At 39.6% G+C, this 23,125-nt stretch overlaps 4 protein-coding genes and 1 long non-coding RNA gene across 5 annotated transcripts; 2 read left to right on the top strand and 3 right to left on the bottom strand.

Moving 5' to 3' along the window:
- Positions 1 to 663: 663 nt before the first annotated feature.
- LOC126768002 (uncharacterized) lies at positions 664 to 1,348 on the bottom strand. Its single transcript, XR_007669191.1, has 2 exons — positions 985 to 1,348; positions 664 to 901 (listed from the first exon to the last, which is right to left on the bottom strand). It is a non-coding gene; the product is annotated as an uncharacterized LOC126768002 (long non-coding RNA).
- A 154-nt stretch (positions 1,349 to 1,502) lies between these two features.
- LOC126767933 (kelch-like protein 18) lies at positions 1,503 to 4,874 on the bottom strand. The gene is made up of 7 exons (XM_050485738.1): positions 4,450 to 4,874; positions 3,687 to 4,387; positions 3,473 to 3,619; positions 3,250 to 3,393; positions 3,033 to 3,147; positions 2,357 to 2,711; positions 1,503 to 2,295 (listed from the first exon to the last, which is right to left on the bottom strand). The coding sequence occupies exons 1-7, from the start codon at positions 4,723 to 4,725 to the stop codon at positions 2,168 to 2,170; spliced, it is 1,866 nt and encodes a 621-aa protein (XP_050341695.1). The 5' UTR covers positions 4,726 to 4,874; the 3' UTR covers positions 1,503 to 2,167.
- A 2,505-nt stretch (positions 4,875 to 7,379) lies between these two features.
- On the top strand, positions 7,380 to 9,856 carry LOC126767947 (serine/threonine-protein kinase pelle). Its single transcript, XM_050485776.1, has 4 exons — positions 7,380 to 8,016; positions 8,141 to 8,250; positions 8,352 to 8,993; positions 9,052 to 9,856. Exons 1-4 carry the CDS (start codon positions 7,750 to 7,752, stop codon positions 9,563 to 9,565), a joined length of 1,533 nt encoding a protein of 510 aa, XP_050341733.1. The 5' UTR covers positions 7,380 to 7,749; the 3' UTR covers positions 9,566 to 9,856.
- A 1,171-nt stretch (positions 9,857 to 11,027) lies between these two features.
- LOC126767927 (tubulin polyglutamylase TTLL13) lies at positions 11,028 to 19,547 on the top strand. Its single transcript, XM_050485728.1, has 6 exons — positions 11,028 to 11,683; positions 17,175 to 17,468; positions 17,529 to 17,694; positions 17,763 to 18,400; positions 18,460 to 19,009; positions 19,076 to 19,547. The coding sequence occupies exons 1-6, from the start codon at positions 11,343 to 11,345 to the stop codon at positions 19,181 to 19,183; spliced, it is 2,097 nt and encodes a 698-aa protein (XP_050341685.1). The 5' UTR covers positions 11,028 to 11,342; the 3' UTR covers positions 19,184 to 19,547.
- Positions 19,548 to 21,317: 1,770 nt separating this feature from the next.
- On the bottom strand, positions 21,318 to 22,401 carry LOC126751369 (uncharacterized). Its single transcript, XM_050461582.1, has 4 exons — positions 22,398 to 22,401; positions 21,785 to 22,319; positions 21,447 to 21,660; positions 21,318 to 21,392 (listed from the first exon to the last, which is right to left on the bottom strand). Exons 1-4 carry the CDS (start codon positions 22,399 to 22,401, stop codon positions 21,318 to 21,320), a joined length of 828 nt encoding a protein of 275 aa, XP_050317539.1.
- Between the last annotated feature and the right edge of the window lie 724 nt (positions 22,402 to 23,125).

Genomic DNA, 23,125 nt, shown 5'->3' on the forward strand with positions numbered 1-23,125 from the left:
TTTAGCCATCTCCGTCTGTACCCTAGTCCCTCAATCTATCTGAAAATTTGCACACACACACTGCTTATTTGTCAGATATACCGATATCTGACAACTCTAGCATATAGCTGTCATACAAACTGAACGACCAAACTCAAGTTCTTGTACTAACCGATCAAGATTTTTTCCATCTGTATTTGATTGTTTCTCCATAGGTCTATATTGCATGAAACGACTCTATCTACGTAAAATTTGAACGGTACCACCGTTTGCTGGTACACTAACAACTATACTTTTATCATCTTTTAATTAAAATTTAACTGTGTGTTTGTAAATATGTATTTAAATAATCTTTGTAATAAAATCAAGTCATATTAGAGATAAATTAAATCTTTGTTATACATATGTACATATGTGCATATGTCAACTAAAAGTGAATTTATTCTGCGAAAACCAATTAGGCGCCCACAAGTGAATTGTTATAAATGCATAAATATGAAGAACAAAAATATTTGCATGAAAATGATATTTATGTTTGTACGTGTTTCATATAGTATATATGTACATACATACATACATACGCACATAAATCTTGTTTTATTCACATAAACTAGTGGTTTGATGGCGTTTTATGGCTTAGGCATTTTCATGTTTACGTAGTAAACAACAAATACACACAGTTGATTGGATATACATACATATAAATAATTATATTTCTGCATATCTACATAAATTAATTTTATCACCATTCCTGGAGCTGCGTAAATTAATTAATTGCCAAACACTATGTAATATCGATAAGAACCAATCAGCGAAACTTATTAGCAGATGACCACCCCTTTCTCCAATTAACCATGACAGGATGCAACCGCTATTTCAAAACCATAAACAGTACACGGCACGCGATGTACACTGTCTTCTTCTTCGTTGTATTAAATAGTGAAAGTATTAAAATAAGAAATTAAAAATAACTGACACCAAACTCTACGCATTTGTTATACGTACTGTGCATTTGATACACATACATATATGTATGTATATGTATGTGTGTATGTATATAAATGTTCGCATATCAAAAAATCGTGCATTGCCGACCCCCAACAATGCAAAACTGCAATTGCAACCGTCCACAGCCATATTTGTACATACGCTCCAACACGTTGATAGTATTGGCGGCAAATTACAAACCAAAGAATATAAACCTGCGAAGTAAACAAAGCTTCCGAGACATATTCCAATTTATTGTTGTGCAAATATTGATTACAACCTGTTGCAATTGCAGCTGATCAACACACATTCTTGTGCACACATGCAGGGCAAATGCACACAGCTAGATTGTTGAGCGTTTAAGCCAATTTGCAAAAGTGCACAATCGATAGATTGCATGAAAAGCGGCAAATTTAATATTTGCGCATTGATAACAATGGGTAATCTCATTGCTGCGTTGTTTTTTTTTTTATTTTGCATATACATATGTACAGAAGTGACACACTAAGCATTCCGAAAGTGAATTGAAAAAACAATTGTATACAATTTATCTATTGGGGGCGTAATTGCATTGATATACTTTTATTGGTTCGTACGCGATGTGATTGAGTAATAAATACTACATTTTTTCTAATTTCTAAAACTTCTAGTGCTACATGTCAACAATAATTGTTTTAGTTTCAATCATTGTGTTTACTTCAGTTCAATAATTTACAATTCTATTTATGAAAACACATACATACATAAATGTTAGGAGGTAAAATTACTATGCTAATTAATATTGCTAAATGCCTACTTTTCATATTCTTGATCGAAAATGTTTGCTAAAAACTGACAGCAGTTTTTTTATTTATTTGATATTAGCTTTAGTTTAATACAATTGACAAATTAGTATATAGCGCTGTACCATTTCCGCTAGGCAATTACCTTTAAAGTTTTTAAGCCAATAGCTTATTTTGAAATTTCGCTTTTATTTCAGTGTTTTCTACAGAATTTGGAATGATTTTCGTAAGTGCATTAAATAGTTTGTGTAATAGAGAGCATACATTATAACATGACACATAAATAATTTTGATAAAAGGCAAGCAAGTGCAGTTTTGCTTTTTAAAAACATAAATTAATAATCTAAAAATACATATGAGCTAAGAGTACTATATAATATTGCCTATATTTAGTAATAATAAGAATAAGTTGAAGCTAATTATTGTTTACGTATAACACCAGCACCAACACCACCGCTATGAGCACACATTGAGGGTTCAAACGACCATTTATCCGTTTCGGGATCGTAGACTTCAACTGTCGATAAATTGGACTCACCATCGTACCCTGGAATTCAACATAGATACAAAACAAACTTGTATGAATAACAACTACGATTTTTACTCACCGCCAATCGCCCACAATTTTCCCATATTTGCTGCTAGAGCAACGCGACTACGTTTACAATTCATAGGCGTTACAAGACTCCAGGTATCGGTTATTGGATCATAAACCTCAACTGAGCGCAGAAATGATGTACCATCGTAACCACCACAAGCATATAGCTTGCCATTTAGCGCAGCAACACCTAAACGACAGCGACGATTTAACATTGAATGCATTTTGAGCCAAACGTCTTTGACCGGATCGTAACGTTCTACCGAATCGAAAATAGAAAGTCCGTCATGACCACCAAGCGCGTAAACATAACCTCCCAATGCGGCAACGCCACCCGCCGAACGATACTTCATCATGGGTGCCACCTATATAAAATAGGAAAATGGGGTCAATAACAGTGAACAATTTGGGCGAATTATAAAAAAAATATACAATACAATGGTAAAAAATACTAAAAAAAAACTAACAAAAAAAATAAAACTAAAAGAAAATTAAGAATTAAAACAAATTTTTAAATTAAATAATATATTTTAAAATTAAGAAAACAAAATTTGTAAATAAAATTAAATAAAAAAAAGAAAGAATTTTAACTAAAAACACGAAAACAAAACCAAAGCAAAAACAAGAAAATGCTTAAGAACTATAATATTAAAAAACATTTTCCAAATTGTTACATATTCTCTTACCGTCTTCCAAATATCAGTCTTTGGACAGTAACATTCTACTGTATTTAGAGACGTTACACCATCATAACCACCACAAACATAAATGCAATCATCTAAAGCGGCCACCCCAACGGCGCTATAAGAAAAAAAATATTAATAATTTTGCATTTAAACTTGCAATCGTTGTTGTACATATAGAAAATATTCCACAATTAATTTTGAGAATTATTAAATTTACCTGCGCTTGCACAGCATTGCACGCCCCTGTGACCATTTATTCTTTTTTGGATCGTATACCTCTACAGTGGACAGACGTTCGGTACCATTGAAACCACCAAAAGCGTACAGTTTACCATCCATAACAGCGACACCGACGCGAGAGCTACAAAATTAAAAGGAAGGAAGGAAGCTAGAAATTCAGCATATTTTTAAAAAAATTTTCTCTAGTATTGCGCACATACCGCATCATCGACATTTGTTCGCCCATTTCCCATTTCTTGACAACTGGATCGTAAATTTCCACGGTGCTCACTGATTCACCGTTGCTAGCTAGTCCACCAACTGCATAAATCTGGCCCATAATAAACTCACCGCAACGCTGTCGTGTTCTAATGAATGAACAAACAAATTCAATATAAAATCATCGCACATTTTGAACATAAATTTTCTACTCACCTGAAGCTTTGCAACAATCCTCGGCGTTCTGGCATTAAATGGAAATCTTTTGCCTCATCTAACAAATCTCTACATTGATGTGAGGAGCGTATTAACTCTTCACGTGCCACACGATCTGCCAGAAATTGTGGTGATAATAATGGTAAACGTACTTTGGATAATACCTGTGGGAAAAGTACAGCACGCTTCTCTTCTATATGTTTTACCCATTTCATGCAGGCCTCAAAAATGATTTCCTCGCTTGGTACATTAAGCTCATCGCGTCGTATGAGATCGATTAGTTCACCAAAATCCAAACCCAAGAACTCCTCGGATTGTACGACTTTTGCAAAATTCTGATCAATGTACTTGTCAGCAGCCTCAATTAAATGAGTGCAACCCATAGAGTCCGCAAATTGACGTATGCCCAAAACGTTATGCGGATGAAATCGTGAAATCAAGAAGTCCGCACAGGCATTACGCACCTTGGTTAACTGTAAAAACGATGCACCCACCATAAGACTTTGCACATTCTGGTTGTCGATGCGCACTTGCCCACTGTAAGCGTAATTAATGAGACTTTCGAGTGCGTTCGGTTCAATCTCTTTCATGGTGATCTCCTTTATACGGCTCTCAGCCATATTGTTGGTGAACATGGCATAAAAGTACGGTATTGTACCTGCCAACACAATACGATGTGCCGAGAAGGACTGATCTTCAACCTAGAAAGAAAATAATTTAAAAGTAGTTTAAACAGAATTCAAACTTCAGTTCCAAAGCTCACCTTTAAGGTAACATCACAAAGTTTGCCTTGTCTGCGTATTTCACGCATTAATGGATAACTCTCACAAAACAAATCATCATGCTTATAAATAACATATTTCTGGTCATCACTGCAATCACCAAAATCGGGCAAATCTATTATTGATGAATAGCTTTGTTGTTGTAACAATTGAGATGTTTGTTGTTTTGCCTGCTGTTTTGCTTCGGATGACGATTGAGTGTCGCACCCAGAAATACTTAATTTCCCTATACTAAGTTCCTGCCACTGTTCCATCATTGCACCCAGGTTATACTTCGGTTACGAAAGCTATTCCATCGATTTTTACGTTCAATATGTTGGAGATTCCGCGTAGCAATAAAATATATAAACCAATAATTTTACCAAATGCTGTGACTGAAAGTTTTTTATTCTCTGTTTTGTTCCACTTTCGTCTGTATGTTACGTAGCCAGATTTGTCGAAAAATTAAGGCGATGACGCAAATGATTGTGGCGAAGACATTACGTCAAGTTGTATACCAGTTTTACTATTGTGAATGACTCATATGGCAAATGACAATTTTTTTAAATCCTCGATTTTAAAAACTTAAGACTGAAAATCAATTATAATACTTTATAAAAAATTAAGGGATTAATACCACGTTTTCTATCACGTAAAAACGTAAAATATACGTAATATACATACATACTACTGTGATTAGATTTAAAGATGAATTTTTAATTTATTCTTCGCGTGTTTTTTGAATCGGCAATTTTTTTTCCTGTATTTTGGTGGTACTGTTATTGACTATCTATGCTAAAATTGACGTCAAAATATTCACTAGTAATTGAGATGCGCGTCGCCTTGTGAGGCTTTAAAAGTGAATTCTTCGATTTTTACTATGTCTGAAGTTATTGATAGAAGTGCGATAATGCACCTTCTCATACTGCATTGGTTAATAGTGATCATTTCGCCACATTTTCAACTAATATCGTGCCGCAACCACCGCATTCGCCTGATTTACCTTCTTGTAACTTCTAGCTATTCAGCAAATTCACATGACCACTCCAAGAACAGCTGAATCGAAGAAGGCTCTGATGGCCATCACGACGGAAGATTTTTTCAAGTGCTATATGACTGGAAAATTCGTTGGCATAAGTGTATTGCAGCGGGAGGGAATTACTTTGAACGAAATGAAATGGACAAAATTCACCTTTCAATTTGATCACTGACCCTTAAAATTGAATTATTTATCATTATTTTTCTCATTTAAAGGTTGAGTTCCAGCTCTCAAGTAAATGATCAAGAAAAAAAATTCACTATTTCTTGAGCTGTAGTCCAGTAAATTTGACAGCATGTTACGCATTGTGAATGAAGCACATTAAAAGAGCAAGAGAAAATAAAGAAAGAAAATATACTTATGTGTGTAAGTATAAAATATAAAAAATTTCCTTGCGATTTAAGGAATGTGGTTGATGATTGCTAAGTTTAATACATCTTTTCAAAATGAACTAATTCACTCAAATGAATTTAACGATTGCTTTGAATTTCCTTCAAGAAACAATTGTTGATTTCATGTTTCTTCGCAAAACTAGCGTTGCCATACTCGCCTTTTATTGAAAAAATTTATTAAAAATTAGTACTAGATTTCCTTACAGCCGCATACTAGCACAAGAAAATTTTATGCGGTTTCTTAAGCATGAATTTTTACATTTATTGAGAGTTGGAAACCCACCTTAAGTGTGAAAATGCTCAATTTTGTTATTTTCGAGTCCCTGTTGCAAAAGTGTGGAGAAACACCCTCATCTCGGACGAGTAGTCCTGCAAAAAGTTACGTTCTCTGCCTTCTCTATGATATACATACGTACTCTGTCTATGGTATACGTTCTCTGTATATGATAGACATTCCCTGACAGTGGCGTAGCTACAACTTCGGGCGCCCGGTACCAAGGATGTTCTGCCGCCCCCCTTTATCTACCTACCTACAAGATTCATGAGGTGGTTCGAACAAATGTGAATTCTTACAAAATATATTCGATATTAAGTATGTAAAATTTAGAAACTAGAAGCCACGCAAATTCTGAAGTTCCAAAATTCTCACAATACGGTTTTTGAGGAAATTGATAGTAAATTCACAAGACATCTTATTAAAAGCCATAGAAAAAACCCATTTTCGCCCTATATCTTGTACACTTTTGACACAATTTGCAGGAATTTTTGCCAGAATTGAAGTTTTTAAATATCAGTTTTGAAAATTTAGAGAAATAAAAGTATTTGTTACATTCAAAGCATAGGGTAACTGTGAGAGTGACACCTCTTTAGGCAAAGCTAGAAAAGTGCATCTTTAAGTTCTATAACTATTTTAAGAAAGATATAAGAAAAATTCAAAGACTGAAGAGTAGTCGAGTAAAAATTAATATTTTTAATTGTTAGTCAGATTATTACATTGTGAGTGTACAACTCTTTATCTTTTATAATTAAATTTTGTAAAAAAAATTTGTTGAAGTATTTTTCTGAATATTAAAAAACAGCGAAGATCGTTTTGCCGCCCCCCAAGACGTTGCGCCCGAGGCGACGACCCCCTTCGGTCGGCCCCCAGCTACACCTCTGTTCCCTGATTACATTCACAAGAAAAACTTATTTAAAATAATATAAAAGTTTTAGAACGTTTGATCTTTAACAGTTATGATACAAGGCTATTCATATTCATTAGTGGCTTAGTAGCGACAAAAAATTTTTTTTTTATTGCTACATAGGCGAATAGTGCTTTAAATTTTAGAACTATTACGATTTTTCAGAAAAGTGCTCTAAATATTGAAATTATAGCTTTTTATGATTTCTTACAGAACTAATTTTATAATCGAATCTTGGCAACTCAGTAGGAAGTTCGTAAGTGAGGTTTTCAATTAGTACTAAAAGCTTCACTTCAGTTTCGTATTATTTGTTTTGTTTCTCACATTTATCTCTGATACTAGTTGCGCTCGTTTTGGGCTTTATTTACTATTTTTTTTTTGCTGTTGAGTTTTCCCAGAAGAGGCGCAATCAGAGCACAATTCCACTTCAATTGAACAATTATTGGATAAAGTACGCATGTGCACAGGTTGAAATAAAAGGATTTTCTTGAAATTAAATAAAAAAACAGTTTTTATATATGGTGAACATAGTTTAATTGGAAAGTAATTGTCAATTTGTTATTAGCGAAAGTGATTAAATTGCATTGTCATTAATATAAAGATACGCATCTGCTCATCTAAGTTGGATGAGTCAACCAAATTCAATTGAAACAATACAATTAAATAAGATTGCATTATAATTCAGTTGCAATGTCGGTGTCACGATCTCGTAGCATTTTATCACCCAACAATAGTGGTAACTTCGAAGCGAGCAATGGTATAGCAAATGGAAATAGCGCTGGCAGCAGCGTTGGTATTGGTGCTGGCGGTAGCAGCAGGAGCAGTGGCTATGTCAAAGACCGGTACATTGAGGAGCTGCCATCACAGCAATTACGTTTACTATGTGAACATTTGGACGAAATGCAAGTTTGGATGCAATTGGCCGAAGTCATGCAATTAAGACCAGCCGATGTGAAGGTGAGCAAGTTAAACTAGCGGCAACTCCATTCACTAACGTTATCGTCAACTCTCCGGCAAATGCCACTCAAAAGCAGTTTGCGTTCGTTTTAACGACATTTTTCGTTTATTTTATTTATTTCAGTTTATAAACCAACAACAAGAGTTGGGCAAGTCACCATCTTGGCAGTTGATACGAAAGTGGGGTATTGAATGCAAGCATACAGTCACTGAACTTTTTATGCTTTTGTGGAAGTAAGAGAAAAAAACATATATAAAAGTAGAACCTGTTTATGAATTAAAACCATCAATTAATTAATCGTTTAAATTTACTAACATATGCACGTTTATTACAGAAATGAACAACATCACGCCATGCGTATGCTAAAGGACTTTGTGGAGCGCAAATATCAGCTCCTTATACCAAGGAGTCAACCACGGTTAACTATGCTAATGGCTAATTCGGACATAAAACAGCTGAATGGTCCCATAAACTCTTCCTCATCCGGTGTAAGTAATTCCAATAACAACACCTCAATTTCCTCCTATGAACAAACCGCACCTACATCTACCCAACGCATTGAACAAGATGTGCGTGAATTCGCTCGCTACATGATCGAAATAAGTTACGAGGAATTGACGGAAGCCACTGAAAATTGGAGTGAACATTTAAAGCTTGGAAGAGGTGGTTTTGGAACTGTTTATAAAGGCACATGGAAGTGTACCGAAGTAGCTGTCAAACAGTTGCAATACAATGCAGTCAACGGCCGGGACAGCAGCAAAGTGCAACTACAACAGAGTCTCAATGAACTAAAGCATTTGAGCCGTTATCGTCATGACAATGTTTTACCACTATTTGGTTACTCTTTGAATGGAGAAAAACCTTGCTTGGTCTATCAACTAATGAAAGGTGGAACATTGGAGCAGCGTTTATACTCGAAGAAAGAAAACCCATTGACTTGGAAGGAACGTGTCGAAATTTGTCTCGGTGCAGCGCGGTATGCCAACATCAACAATAAATATTATAATGGTATTAATACGTTAACTTATTTACAGTGGTATCAATTTTCTACACGTTTGTGATATTAAACCTCTCATACACGGTGACATAAAGCCCGCGAATGTGCTACTTGATGTTTGTTTGACACCTCGTATAGGTGATTTTGGATTGGCCCGCGAAGGACCCGCTTCAGTAAGCCGCTCAGTTACTGTATCTCAAATTTACGGCACAAAACCATATTTGCCTCAGGAGTTTTTACGCGGCAAAAAGCTTAGCACAAAGGTGGACACGTATAGTTATGGTGTTATGTTGTTGGAGACATTCACAGGCTTGCGAGCAGTGGATCAAAATCGTAAACCACATTTGTTGCCAGAATATATAAATGGTATTCGTAAAGATCAGTTTGACGACCTCATAGATGCACGACAACCGATACAAAATGGTGAACGTGATATGTGTAAAAATTTGATTTTATTAGGTTCGCAGTGTGTGGCCTTTGAAGCAGACGATCGCCCGGAGATGAAATATGTTTACGACACCATAAACATCTGTAAGATATATCCCGAGTGAAATGAAACAAGGAGAAAAAAGAAAGGACGAGAAGGAAATCAGCAAAAGTATATTTGTTTTGTGCCTTAATTGATTAAATAAAGTTTTAAATGTTATACATTCGTTAGATATAAGATCTACATAGTTATGTAAAAGAAGTATAACTATGAAGTTTCTCGCAGTTAAATGCATTCGCCATATATCAAAAATTCAATTGCATCACAATTTAATTATGTACATATATATTGAAAGTTTCAAATTTTTTGATAACGTATTTGTAATTTTGATAAAATAAAAATTCGAACAAGCTAATTGTTAATTTGATAACTATTTTAATTATTCTGATTGACTGAAAAGCGCTGTACTTAAATCTACTAGTAACAGACAAAGAAAACCAGTCAGCTAGTTGTTTTCCATACTAGCAAGAGGTATTTTTACGAGATGTGAATCGTCAGATGTTGGCAAGAAATAGTTTAATTGTAGTTCAAAATAGATATAATATTAAAAACGATAAAATATTTAAAGACGGAAATACCTAAAAGTACAAAACGTCAACCAGAAGATTGCAATCTAAGCAATTATATACTATATGTAACTCATACACTGGCTAACATAATCGATATAAGATTTGTTAAACGAAAATCATTATACGTATGTAGTATATGAGAGTTGGGGTAGTATCGACCCTGTTTTATCCATTTTTGCCAAAACTATATAGTATTAACGTGGCACATACTAATAAAATGTTCCCTAATATTCATTAAGGTATCTCACATAGCATCACCAATCATATGGAGTAAAGTCACCTGGAATCATATGTTTGTAGTATGGAGGTTAAGTCAAGTTTCCGTCCAATTTTATCCATTTTGAACACAAAGACACACTGTTGATTTGTGCACTCGAAAGGAAAAATCAGATGGAATTTAAAATTGTGTTACATAGGAAGTAGGCGTGGCTGCAGTCCGATTGCGCACTATTATATAGAAATGTGGGGAAAAATGACACGTACCAAATTTGGTTGAAATCGGTCTTTGAATGCCCCATGAAACCAATTCACTTAATCCCTTCTCACATTGATTCCAACCCTTCGAAGTAGCTCGTTTCTTGGGCATACTGTTAAGCGACTTCCTCCCATGCAAGGTCTATATGCTCGTTGCAACAGCATCAACATGCAACCTTTGGTTAATATGTATCATTTCGCCCACTGTCGCTCCGACACTCTAATTGTGTATATACATACATATAAAAATGCATCAGACCACGGATCAGATTATGTAAATTTAAATTCATTATTTCTCACTCATCCTCTGATTGAGTTACGCACAACTTATATCGTAAATTGATTTTGATTTTTCCCGTGTAGATAGATAGATATCATAGAGATTTTATCGAAAATATTCCTTCAAAATACACATAAATTGATTCAGTTTGTTTCAGTACAAAAGCAGAGCGCAAAAAGATTTTCTTTTGTTCGTCAAAATTTTCGACAAAAAAACAAATTTAAAATTTGTAACCAAGAAATGCTTTAACATTTGCCGGAAATCTTTATTTGTACCAGTTTAAAACAATATTTTATAATACAAATTCGATCAGCAAAGTTTTTGACTAGCTGGATAGTCAAAATTAAAAAAATATATAAAATATATAGCGGAAGAGTCCACACGATTAATTACGGACGGAGCCGATTCAGCGCCCTTCAGTCATCAATCCATAATACTAATAGTGTTGCACTAAAATTAATTGCGATACTAACATTTGCTTTATCTTTAAATATATAGTAAAATAAGCAGCCTGAAAAATGAATTTGAAAAATTCCAAATTCTTTAAGCGAATCCAAGAGTTGCGGCGTCTTTCCAAAGATAAAATACGCAAAGAAAAAAATCGCGGTGTGCATATTGATTTTGAATTGGAGAGTGCACTGAAGGAGCGAAATGGCGACTGTGAAAGCTCCGTACAGCAAAAAGGCTGTAACGGCAATGAAAAACTGAAGAGTGAAAAATACGATCCGAGCGAACATTTGGAGAAAAACCAAGACGTGTCCGATGGCTTAATCCAGTTGAATAATGTGTGCTTCCGTTTAAAATGCGCCAGTATACCGAAATCTTCCCAGATGTCAAGGGATGACCAACCAAATATATCGTAAGTAGAAAAACAAAATATATGTATATTTGGTATCACACATGGTATGAAATAATATTAGTGGTTACTTCTTTTTTCTTCGAAAATGATCTGAGAGACTTAATTTATTTTTAGAATTAATAGCGATTCTTCTCATGGAATTTTGTAAATCTATATATTTAGACATCGTAAATAAAAATACTTAACCTTGTTTTCACTTTCTTCAAATTTTTATACATAGATAGATATATAGATAAATAATTGAGGAATGCACCGCGACCTTAGGTCTATTGTGCCCTCTCCTAACTCACAGGGACTCACTAAGCCCCAGTATATTGATAAAGTCCAATATCCTACTGGGTGCTAGTGAGGCGATGTGATGCCTATTCGGAAACATGGATCCAAGGGCCTTTAACCTTCGCCTACAGACTGCTGTGCAGTCGGTCAGCAGGTGTTCCGGGGTTTCAGCTCCCTGTCGCAAAACCGGCAGTTGGCGCAAGATAAATGTCTATTAAACTTGCAGTGGCCGGTGTAGAATGCGAACAGTAGCCTGAGTTTATCCCTTGGGAGGTTAATTATTGCTTTAAACCTATTCTGGTTGTACCCCCCAATTAGCAACTTAGTATGTCGCATACCATGCACTCGTTGCCAATTCCTTTCCCTGCTCAGGCTGTTCAACCGTTCTCTACACTCCTATACATCGACTTATGGCAAAGACCTCTGCCTGGAAAATGCTCGGAAAGCTACCCATCGGTATGGAGAGTTCGGTGCGAGGACCCGCAATCCCTGCCCCAATTCCCTCCGACGTTTTCGAGCCGTCGGTGTACCACTTCAACGTGCTTTCCCTCAGCGTTAGCTTAAGAGTGGAGTCGTTCCACTTATTCTTGTTGCCAAGGGTAACCTTGAACTTCTTCGTGAAGTGAATTGTTTTGGTAATGCTGTCCTTCGGGAGGAGGGCTATTGTCGTACAATCATGGTGTATAACCACTTTACGATCCTTGGCTTACAGCCCCAGGATTTTCCCGCCAGCCGATTGCACACCATTAATGCTTTTGTTGCTTTTACCAGGGTCTGGTTCACATGCTGCTTCCACCGCAAAGTTGAATCCAGCGTAAGACCAAGATATTTGATCCTGCTAGTCATCTCGACCTCTCTACCACCAAGTGTGAGATTCCTGAGACCGGGTAAGGACCTGCGTCTCGTAAACGGAACTACGGTCGTCTTTGAGGGGTTGATACTCAATTCAACTCCTCTACACCACCCCTTTGCCAAGTTTTGATCTCGTTGTACCAGGTCGTAGAGAGTGTCCTCAAATTTGTCTCTGGCTATGATTACAATGTCGTCCGCATACCCTTGGCAGCGGATTCTATTGTCCGTTAGCAGTGCTAACAGGTCGTCCACGACTAGGCTCCATAGTAGTGGTGATAGCACACCACCCTGTGGGCACCCCCTTGTTGTGCCGAGACGAATCCTTGTACCTTCTCAGCAATCCTGGTGCGCAGTACGGCCTCTATCCATCTACGCACCGGTGCTGCCACATTCCTTCTCTCCAGTGCCCTGGCTGCACTCCTGTGAGATGTGTTGTCAAAGGCACCTTCGATGTCCAGGAAGGCGCATAGCATCACTTCCCACTCTATCTCTATCTTTATACATAAAAGTTGTTAAATATTTATAAACCCGGGAAGTAATTGGACTGAATTTCTTCCACCGCGACTGTATTTCAGAGCGTGCGCGCACCGACTGGGTTCGTTAGAGGGCGTTCCTAACTAACGAACAAGCGGCTGGTCAGTCGTCTCCGAGCACCTGGAGAGTCAGAACAAACATTTCCAAGTGACGTGTTTCTGTGAGAGGTACAAGCCGAAAATACAGGGTCGTTAGAGCAGAGGCACATGATTAAATTCTGTGTGTTTGAAATGATCAAGCAGGCTTACCCAAATGTTGTTTTAGCAAGAAGAGTTGTGTTTCGGTGGCACCAGGCCTTTTTGGAGGGCCGGGAAAAGGTCTCGTGCACGCAAAGTTTTGAACTCAGACCGTCGACTAAGTATTTGTTTAAATGCTCAGATGTTAAATTTATCAAAATCTGTGGTTCATGACTTTGTGACGAATCACTTGAACATGCGCAGCCGATTGGAAGTTGCACCACGACAACGGCCGGCTCACACCGCCTTTCTTGTGAACAGCTACCTAACCAAGGACGGCATCCCAATGCTGCCGCAGCCACCCTGCAGCCCAGATGTGGCCCCTTAGACTTTTTGTTTCCTTGCCTGAAAAGGCCGATGAAAGGCAAGCATTTTGAGACGGCTGAGGGGATCCAAGCAGCATGCACCTCGGCTTTTAAGGCTATTCCGGAGAATGGCTTCCATGACGCCTTCAATGCTTGGAAAGCGCGCTGGCAGCGATGCATCGACGCAGAAGGAGCCTATTTTGAAAGTTTTTTAAGAATTTTAACGATTGGTTCAATAATTTGTTTAAATCGACTGAGTCCTATTACTTTCCGGACAAACCCTGTATTTTATAATAAACAAATAATACTCACCAGACTGAGGAAAACATTAGACGTAAATAGGAACCATTATATTTTCTATACAGGCACTATGTCTCAATGTCGTTATATGTATATCTGCGACTGCGGTATTCACCGTTGCCAATGCGCAAAATACCATAAATCTTCTGCAGAACCTTTCCCTCGAAAACTCGCATCGTCGACTCATCAAATGTTTTCATCGTTCCTTCCTCTGCTCTATATAGTAGGACAGGAATAATGAGTGACTAACAGCGCGGTTGTTATGGCCAATGACATCGAAGTCATCGGCATACGCCATCAGTTGTATACGCTTGTAGAAGGTTGTACCTTCTCCATTTAGTTTTGCAGCTCGAATTATTTTCTCCAGCAGTTGATTAAAGAAGTCGCACGATAGGGAGTCACCTTTTTTGGTATCGAACGTCTCGGAGAGGTCCTTCCCGACCCTGAAGGAGCTTTTGGTATTGCTCAACGTCAATTTACACAGCCGTATTAGTTTTGCGGGGATATCAAATTCAGACATAGCGGCATAAAGGCATCTCCTTTTGGTGCTGTCAAAAGCGGCTTTAAAATCGATGAAGATCGACCCTTTTTTCACGGGTCTTTTCGAAGATTTGGCGCATGGTGAATATCTGGTCAGTTGTTGATTTTCTAGGCACACTGATAAGGTTCCTTTTTCAAGACTCGGTATCTCATCCCGCACGTGTTGTGGCCAATGTAACGATGCGAGGTAGGTAGGCACTCTATATTCTCTCCTCGTCGTACCAGCTGGTCTTTTACTTTTACCGAGAAACAATGGCTTCGTTTGCAGCTGTACGTAAGGAGCTTAAAATGCCGTCCCACAGTTCCCTTATACCGAGTTGCTGTCGAGTGCTTTCAGAGAGAAGGAGTGCAAGTCGAGTAGAAAATCGTTCGGCTATCTGTTATGATTGCAGCTTCTCGACGTCAAACCTTTTTTATGTTTTTGACTTACGTTTTTTGCTGCACAACGGTGGATGCGTATCTCGGAGCGTACGCACATCTGAAATACTGGAGATGTGTCTTCTTTCGATCATAACGTGATGTAGTTGTTTTTGTTGTTTTAACGGGTACCTAGTTTGTTGCGTCCGGCGTACTATCAAATGTATTCTTTCTCACAACAGCCGATTCTACGCACCGGAATTGATCCGGATTTTATCCGAATCGATCGTTTAGAACACATGATCTATCTGGTTGGTGGCTTTTCGATCCGGAGACAGCCGTTTTACTGATCGGTATATACATATGATATAAAATCAAACAGAACAGTGAATGTATTCCTGCCGCTGTGAGGCATTTAGAGATTGCGTTATTTTTGGAACCTGATAATGCTATGTTCAGTCAAAGTATGTTAGAATATCCCAAAGTCTTATGAATATATTTTTATATAAAAAAGTACGTGTCCCTTGAATTCTTATACCGACTTTTGAAATCAAAAACGTTTTCGCCTTTATTCGTAAATAAAACTTTTAAGAAGCTATTTAAGAAGCCTGTGTTAAATTTTCAACGAAAATAAGACGTTATTATGAGAATATTACAAGGCCTGTCCTAAAAATAACTAAACTTTTTGGAAATGGAATATAATACACATATGTATATTCTTCTTCTTCTTAATTGGCGTAGACACCGCTTACGCGATTATAGCCGAGTTAACAACAGCGCGCCGGTCGTTTCTTCTTTTCGCTACGTGGCGCCAATTGGATATTCCAAGCGTAGCCAGGTCCTTCTCCACCTGGTCCTTCCAACGGAGTGGAGGTCTTCCTCTTCCTCTGCTTCCCCCGGCGGGTACAGCGTCGAATACTTTCAGAGCTGAAGCGTTTTCGTCCATTCGGACAACATGACCTAGCCAGCGTAGCCGCTGTCTTTTAATTCTCTGAACTATGTCAATGTCGTCGTATATCTCGTTCAGCTCATCGTTCCATCGAATGCGATATTCGCCGTGGCCAACGCGCAAAGGATGTATATTAGGTAGTCGAAAAAGTCTTTTCGTATTTCTAATCAAGCTTCAACTTATTTTTTTATATTGTTAATAATAAATAAATAAACAAATATGTACCATTTTGGTCCACCACTTTTTGCCATTTCTGCTAGAGACATTATTCCATCAGCGTTAAACTTTCATCAGTGTAAATCGAAATTTCGAAATTTCCAGAACGGAAGTGAGCGAACTATTGTTGTGCTAGACGAACTGTGACAGCATCGTTTCAATAAACTTCACAAGTTTCATTGGTGGCTTGCGCGGCAACCTTCCCCTTTTTATACAAAAATTTCAAAATATAGCGAATTTCTTCTTCTAGCTTAAAATCTCGCCTTTCAAACACTATATGGTATGACACATTGTGATTGGTAGCACTGGAGACATACGACGGCAAAGACATCTATTGATAAAATACGAAAAGACGTTTTCGACTACCAATATAATCTTTAAAAGTTATTACGTATTCCATTAGACTCAATACAATACATAAAAATCATAAAATGGTTCCTTCATGTTGGTTGTCAGTTTAGTTAACTTTTAAGTCGTCATTTAATTCATGAGGAACAAAACGAACAAAGACCTACATATATTTTACCTAAATCTTCAGTTAAGTTATCCGAAAGTGTTTTTGCTTGCATTTAATCTCTCAGTCAACATTATCATAGTCCCATCTTACAAATAGTCGCTGAGCTTTTAAAAATTTTGAATAATACCTTTATATGGAAGTAATTCCACCGTTAAGTAAATAAAAAGTTGATGCGCACCCTTCTGTAACATAATTCTTATTGGAACAAATACTACTTATATGCTACAAATTCACACCCCTTCCCAACGTTCTTATACAAAAAACCCATAAATTGAGACGAATTTACAGATCTATCATTATTTTATATATGTATTTTGGTCCTTAAACCAAAAACTTAAAAGATCTGCCATTAGCCTCGGATACCTTCCAGTAGTACCGAATTACCCCTTTTGTCCTTTCATTTCAGCAGCATAAAAGGGAGCATATGTGTATCCAATTCGCGTTACAGCATGATTGGCCGAGTATCAAAAACATTGGGCTTTAAGGTCGTTAAAGAAGCTAAGCTTTGGAATATTTTGTGGACCGATACACTGCCCGGAGTAGAATTGTACAAGAGTATGAAGCGTTTTCAACAAATCAATCACTATCCAGGTATGATGGAGATCTGTCGCAAAGACTTGCTCTCGCGCAATCTGAATCGCATGCTAAAGCTGTTTCCACGCGATTACAAAATATTTCCGAAAACATGGATATTCCCAGCAGAGTGAGTAGATAAAAATGTATGCGATATTACCAATAACTCCATTATATTTTTACATGACAGTTATGGTGACGCTTTAAACTATGCCAATAACAACTACAAGAACAAGGCACGTACGTTTATTATCAAACCGGATTCGGGCGCTATGGGTCGAGGTATTTGGTTGACAAACGATTTGAAATCTATAAATCCCTCAGAGCGCATGATTTGCCAGACATATATTAATAAGGTATTGCCTACGTCTTAATGCTAATGTTGAACTTACAGTTTCCCGAAATTATTGTTTTCCTTGCGCAGCCTCTATTGATTGATGGCTACAAATTCGACTTGCGCGTCTATACTCTAATAACCTCTGTGGATCCATTGAGGATCTTTGTTTACAACGAAGGCTTGGCGCGCTTCGCCACCAGCAAATATGTGGAGCCAACAACTGAGAACAGTTGCGATCTCTTCATGCATCTGACCAACTATTCGGTGAATAAACGCAGCTCTCAATATGATTTGTGTGACAATGATGATTGCGGCAGCAAGCGAAAATTTTGTGCCATCAACAATTGGTTGCGACGTCGTAACTACGAAGTGGATGAGTTTTGGCAGAAGATAGACGATATTATCATCAAGACAGTACTAAGTGCTTGGCCAATGTTGAAACATAACTATCACGCCTGTTTTCCGGCGCACGATAAAATCCAAGCATGCTTCGAGATACTCGGATTCGACATATTAGTCGACTCGAAGATGAAACCGTACGTCCTTGAGGTAAACCATTCGCCTAGTTATCACACGCATGAGCTGGTGGATCGACAAGTGAAGAAAGCACTAATAAGAGACACACTGTTAATGGTAAGCACGCCTCTAGCCGATAAAAAGCAGATACTACGTGAGGATCGAAAACGCATAAAACAACGGTTGCTGAAAGTGAACAAAGCTGACACGTAAATCTCATATAACTTGACAAAATTATCTCATAATTATTTATTTGTTTTCTTAACAGAACTTTGAATACTCAGCGGCAGCCAGCAGCAACGAATACTGAGAATAATAGTACAGCAAGGACTGGCGACGAGCCGCCACTGCTGGACGAAGGAACGCATGATGCTGGACTTAGCGCGCTTTCTCAACAGATTGCTTGGGAAGAGAGTCATCTGGGAGACTTTCGTCGCGTTATGCCACCACATGATTCTGATCGACTAAATTATTATTGCCAGTTCTTTGCTTTGCAGAATCAGGCGTCCATTTATGGTGAGACCGCGGCAAGCAAGAAGCGGGAGGAAGTTGCAAAGAAAATGCGTCTTGAAATTGAGGAAAAGCGCCAACGTCAATTGGAGGTGCTCTCCGGTCAAAGGCGACGTATGAAGCTTGAAGAGCGTCGTCGTAAACGTGCCTCCATGCCACGTGCAATCGTTGAGCGCCATCGGCTATCACGCTTTCGGGCACAAGAGAATTGGACTCCTGGTTTTATATCAGAGGCGGAAGAGCGCTTGCGACGCACTTGGATGCAGATGCGAAGTGAAATGCTGCGCAACAACAAAATCGTACAGATGGTAGGTGCCGAAGCAGGGATCCTCAAATGACTATCGTTCGTAAACAAATTTTATTTTACATCACAGATCTATAAGGATTTCTACAACGGTGGCAATCTAACCAATGCAGATATCATAACTTATCCAGAATTGTATCGGTGTTTGGAGCGTGGCGCGGATATCATGAGCGACTAAATATGTTGTGAAGCGTTAAAGGAAATTTGCAACTGATCGAATGTCAAAAGTTATCGTTGCCTATCTTGATCTAGCAATATTGCTGGGTTTTCCCCGATTCATAAATACACAGTATAAATATCTGTGAGATTTACACTTATACATATGTGATATCTAAATGTGCTGAAGTGTTTTATTAGACCATAGACCATAGTGTATTGTTTACTTTTGAATGTTTTTTGTATTTTGATCTTGACGTTTGATTATGTAATATATTGTGGTCATATTTAAAACCCAAACCTACAACGACTTCAAACATACGCAACTAGATTTTAAAAGACATTTTCTCTCCAATAGAAATTCATGTATATAAATATAGCAATTTCAGCCCATAAAACAATAAAACTTATAAACTGCAAAAACTTCATAAATTTTATAATCTATGCTAGGTTAGGGTTAGGTTAGGTTAGATGGCTGATCAAAGATCGCACGTGGACTATACGTAGTCCTTTGTGATGCCATAGAAAATAGAACTCCCGTGTTCGGACTTACAGATCGGCAAAACGTTTGGTGGCCGATACAAAATGTGGAAATACGCTTGATATCTGAAAGTATGTGCCCCCAAGTGTCTAAGTCTTAACCTCCCGAATGCGGGACAGTCAAGAAGGAAGTGCTGGCTAGTTTCTGCCGCATCTTCTTCTTAGCAGCTTTTGCAAGCGGCATCCGGTAAGATTCCTAGTCTTACAGCATGCGTGCCAATAAGGCAATGACCTGTCAAGAGCCCCACTACTAAAGAGAGGCTGGCCTTACCGAAGAGATCGTTAGATCTTCTGTGATCTATCTTGGTCGTTGACGACTAGGATCCATAGAAGAGGAGAAAGAACCCCGGCCTGAGGGGTTCCCCTGCTCACATTGCGACGCGCGCGCGCGCGTGCCCCATTCTGTTTCGACCACTCTGTCACACAGAAGACTGAAGATGAGGTGCTTGAGGTTCTATTCAACCCCAAGACCCTCTAGAGCAGTTATGACTGACTCCGGCAAGACATTGCTGAAAGCTCCCTCAATATCAAGGAAGGTCCCAACAGCGAAATCTTTAGCCTCGATGGCTTCCTCCAGCCACGACACGATAGTGTGCAGGGCAGTGTCCACCGACCTGCCCTTACGATACGCATGTTGCGCACCTGATAGGTAGTCTCTCGGAATGCGACTTCTTAAATACCAGTCCATTAGTCTCTCCAAATTTTTAAGTAAAAAAGAGGAGAGGCTGATGGGTCTGAAATCCTTGGCCGTGACATGGGAGCCCCTGCCAGCCTTCGGGATGAACGTAACTTTGACTCGTCTCCAGGCCCCCGGGATGTAACCTAATCTGATGCAGTTCGCATAGATCGGTAGCAACCAGCTGCATGACACCTTAACAGCCTGCTGCAGCTGCGCTGGTATGATGCCGTCCGGTCCCGGGGACTTGAACGGTTTGAACGAATTAATCGCCCATGCCAAGTGTCGCTCATCCAGAAGGTCGGCAAAGGCCGTGCAGACAGCATGCAACTCTCCGAGAGATGTCACTATAGAGGACGTGCTGTTAGGGAAGTGAGCATCAAGGAGCAACTGAAGTGTATCTTCACTGCTTAGGGCCCACTTCCCGTTTACATCCTTGAGATAACCCTAAGGCACTGGATTTGTAGCGAGAATACGCCGGAATCTAGAGTACTCGTGGCAGCCCTCCACGCAGTAGGTTTTCCACGAGATCCTTTTAGCCTTCCTTAACTCGGACTTGTATATCGAAAGTCTTGTTTTATACAACGCCCAGTCGTCAGATTAACCGCTTCTGCGGGCCCTGTTAAATAAGCGTTTACAAGACGCCCTAATTTCCGAGAGCTCCATAGTCCACCATTGAGGTTTCCCTCCGCCCTTCGGTGTTTTCAGTGGACAGGAACTCTCTAGTGCAGAAATGCACGCCGAGCTGAAGACTTCGACCCACCCGTCCACCACATCGGCGGTGCCCAACATGTTCACCCCCGGTGCGCGTGGAAGAGTTTGCCGAAGCCTCCTTCGGTAACCCTCCCAGTCCGTGTTCCTCGGATTTCTGAATGATTTCCCAGGCGGACCTTCTCCGACTAAACTAAAACCGACATACCTGTGATCAGAAAAAGAGTGATCATCGAGGACCCTCCAATTTGAGATCAGCGGGGCAATCACATGAGAGACTAGGGTTAGGTCGAGAACCTCCGCCCTGCATGCGGTCACAAAAGTTGGGGGCATTTCCCCTAATACAAATGCGACTCACTCTATTATTTGCATCAGAGCTGCCCCAGATCGAGTGTCGCGAGTTGGCGTCCGAGCCGATGATGACGTCGGCACCATTCCGGGACGCTTCAGCCAAGGTCTTCCTTAGCAATACGGGAGGTGGCTCCACCGCATCATCGTGCGGCATATACGCGGAGATAATCCAGACATTTCCGGTATCGCACTCCAGTTTTGCTGTTACTATGTCAGCATTGCTAAAATTAGGTAAAAGAAATACCGTTAATTCATTTCTGACCAGCATACAGGCTCTGTTTCTACCTGCATCATTGGTCGCCAGCATCTTATGGCTCCTCGTCCTCAAGCCAGAGATCCCGCTACCAATAATCTGGAGGAATTTCATCCTTCAGACTCTCCTTTTGGAGCGCCAGTTCAGCGCTCATGTCGTAATCGACCCTCACCTCCTCAAACAGTTGTTCGAGGCTGAAGACGGAATCGCCAATCGACGAACCGCCTCCAGAACTCGCCACGTCCGAGAGGTTTGGGTCGTTTTCTATGGTCGCTTGACCATCGCTAACGCCGTCGGCCTTCTCCCCTGCATCTGCAGCTTGGGTGCCATCAGTCCTGGTATCAGTTGGGAGTACCTTTAGCACAACCATTTTGAAAACATAGCTGATGGCTCCCTTGGTTTTGCTGAGAGGACCGATGGACTCCTCGTTAAGCATTATCAACGCTTGCTGATATGGTTCATCGGTTCTCTCCAGCCTTATAACCCTCCAGTCATGCGTGGGGAGAGAGGGATTGCAGTACTTGAGGATTTCCTCAATCTCATTTGAGGTGGAAGGTTCAGCCGGCAGCCAGACGCGAGCCCTAGGGCGAAGAGGAAGGTCCACGCTTTGTCCACCTGAGATACTGCCTCCTTATATAAGATGGCCGATCTTTCATCGACATACCTTGTCAGCTTATGCAGCCCATGATGCCAACCGGCACTTACACATTTTGGGGGTGGTCCCGGGTTTCTCTTAACCACCTTGAGGAAGACTGACGAAATAGCTGCCGCTACTCTCTTCCACTCTTCGTGAGAGATGGCACCGTCCTCCCTGCTGCGGTCTAGCACACCAAGCAATCTTGCGCTAGCACGTCTCCAGTGTTTTAGATGTGCGTGCGCTCCGAGGTACTAACATCGACTCGGACCACTATCTTGTTGCAGCCAAGATTCGCACACGCCTCTGTGCAGCAAAAAACGCACGCCAAGAACACAAGGAAGATTCGACGTAGAGAAGCTGCAATCACAACAGATAGTCGAACGATTTTCTACTAGACTTGCACTCCTGCTCTCTGAGAGCACTCGTCAACAACTCGGTATAAGGGAACAGTGGGTCGGCATTTTAAGCTCCTTACGTACAGCTGCAACCGAAACCATTGGCTTTCGGAAAATGCAAAAGAACAGCTGGTACGATGAGGAGTGCCGTGTCGCAGCGGAGAGAAAAAAGGTTGCCTACCTCGCAACGTTACGATCGACCACAACACGTGCGGGATGGGATAGATACCGAGAGCTGAAGAGGGAAGCGAGACGCATTTGCAGGCAGAAAAAGAAAGAAGCCGAAATGCGTGAGTATGAAGAGCTTGATAACCTGGCCGACAGGGGTAATGCTCGAAAATTCTACGAAAAGATGCGGCGGCTAACTGAAAGTTTCTTGACCGGAGCACACTCTTGTAGAA

Source organism: Bactrocera neohumeralis, chromosome 2 (genome assembly GCF_024586455.1).
Source record: "Bactrocera neohumeralis isolate Rockhampton chromosome 2, APGP_CSIRO_Bneo_wtdbg2-racon-allhic-juicebox.fasta_v2, whole genome shotgun sequence".
In the NCBI taxonomy this organism is placed as follows: domain Eukaryota; kingdom Metazoa; phylum Arthropoda; class Insecta; order Diptera; family Tephritidae; genus Bactrocera; species Bactrocera neohumeralis.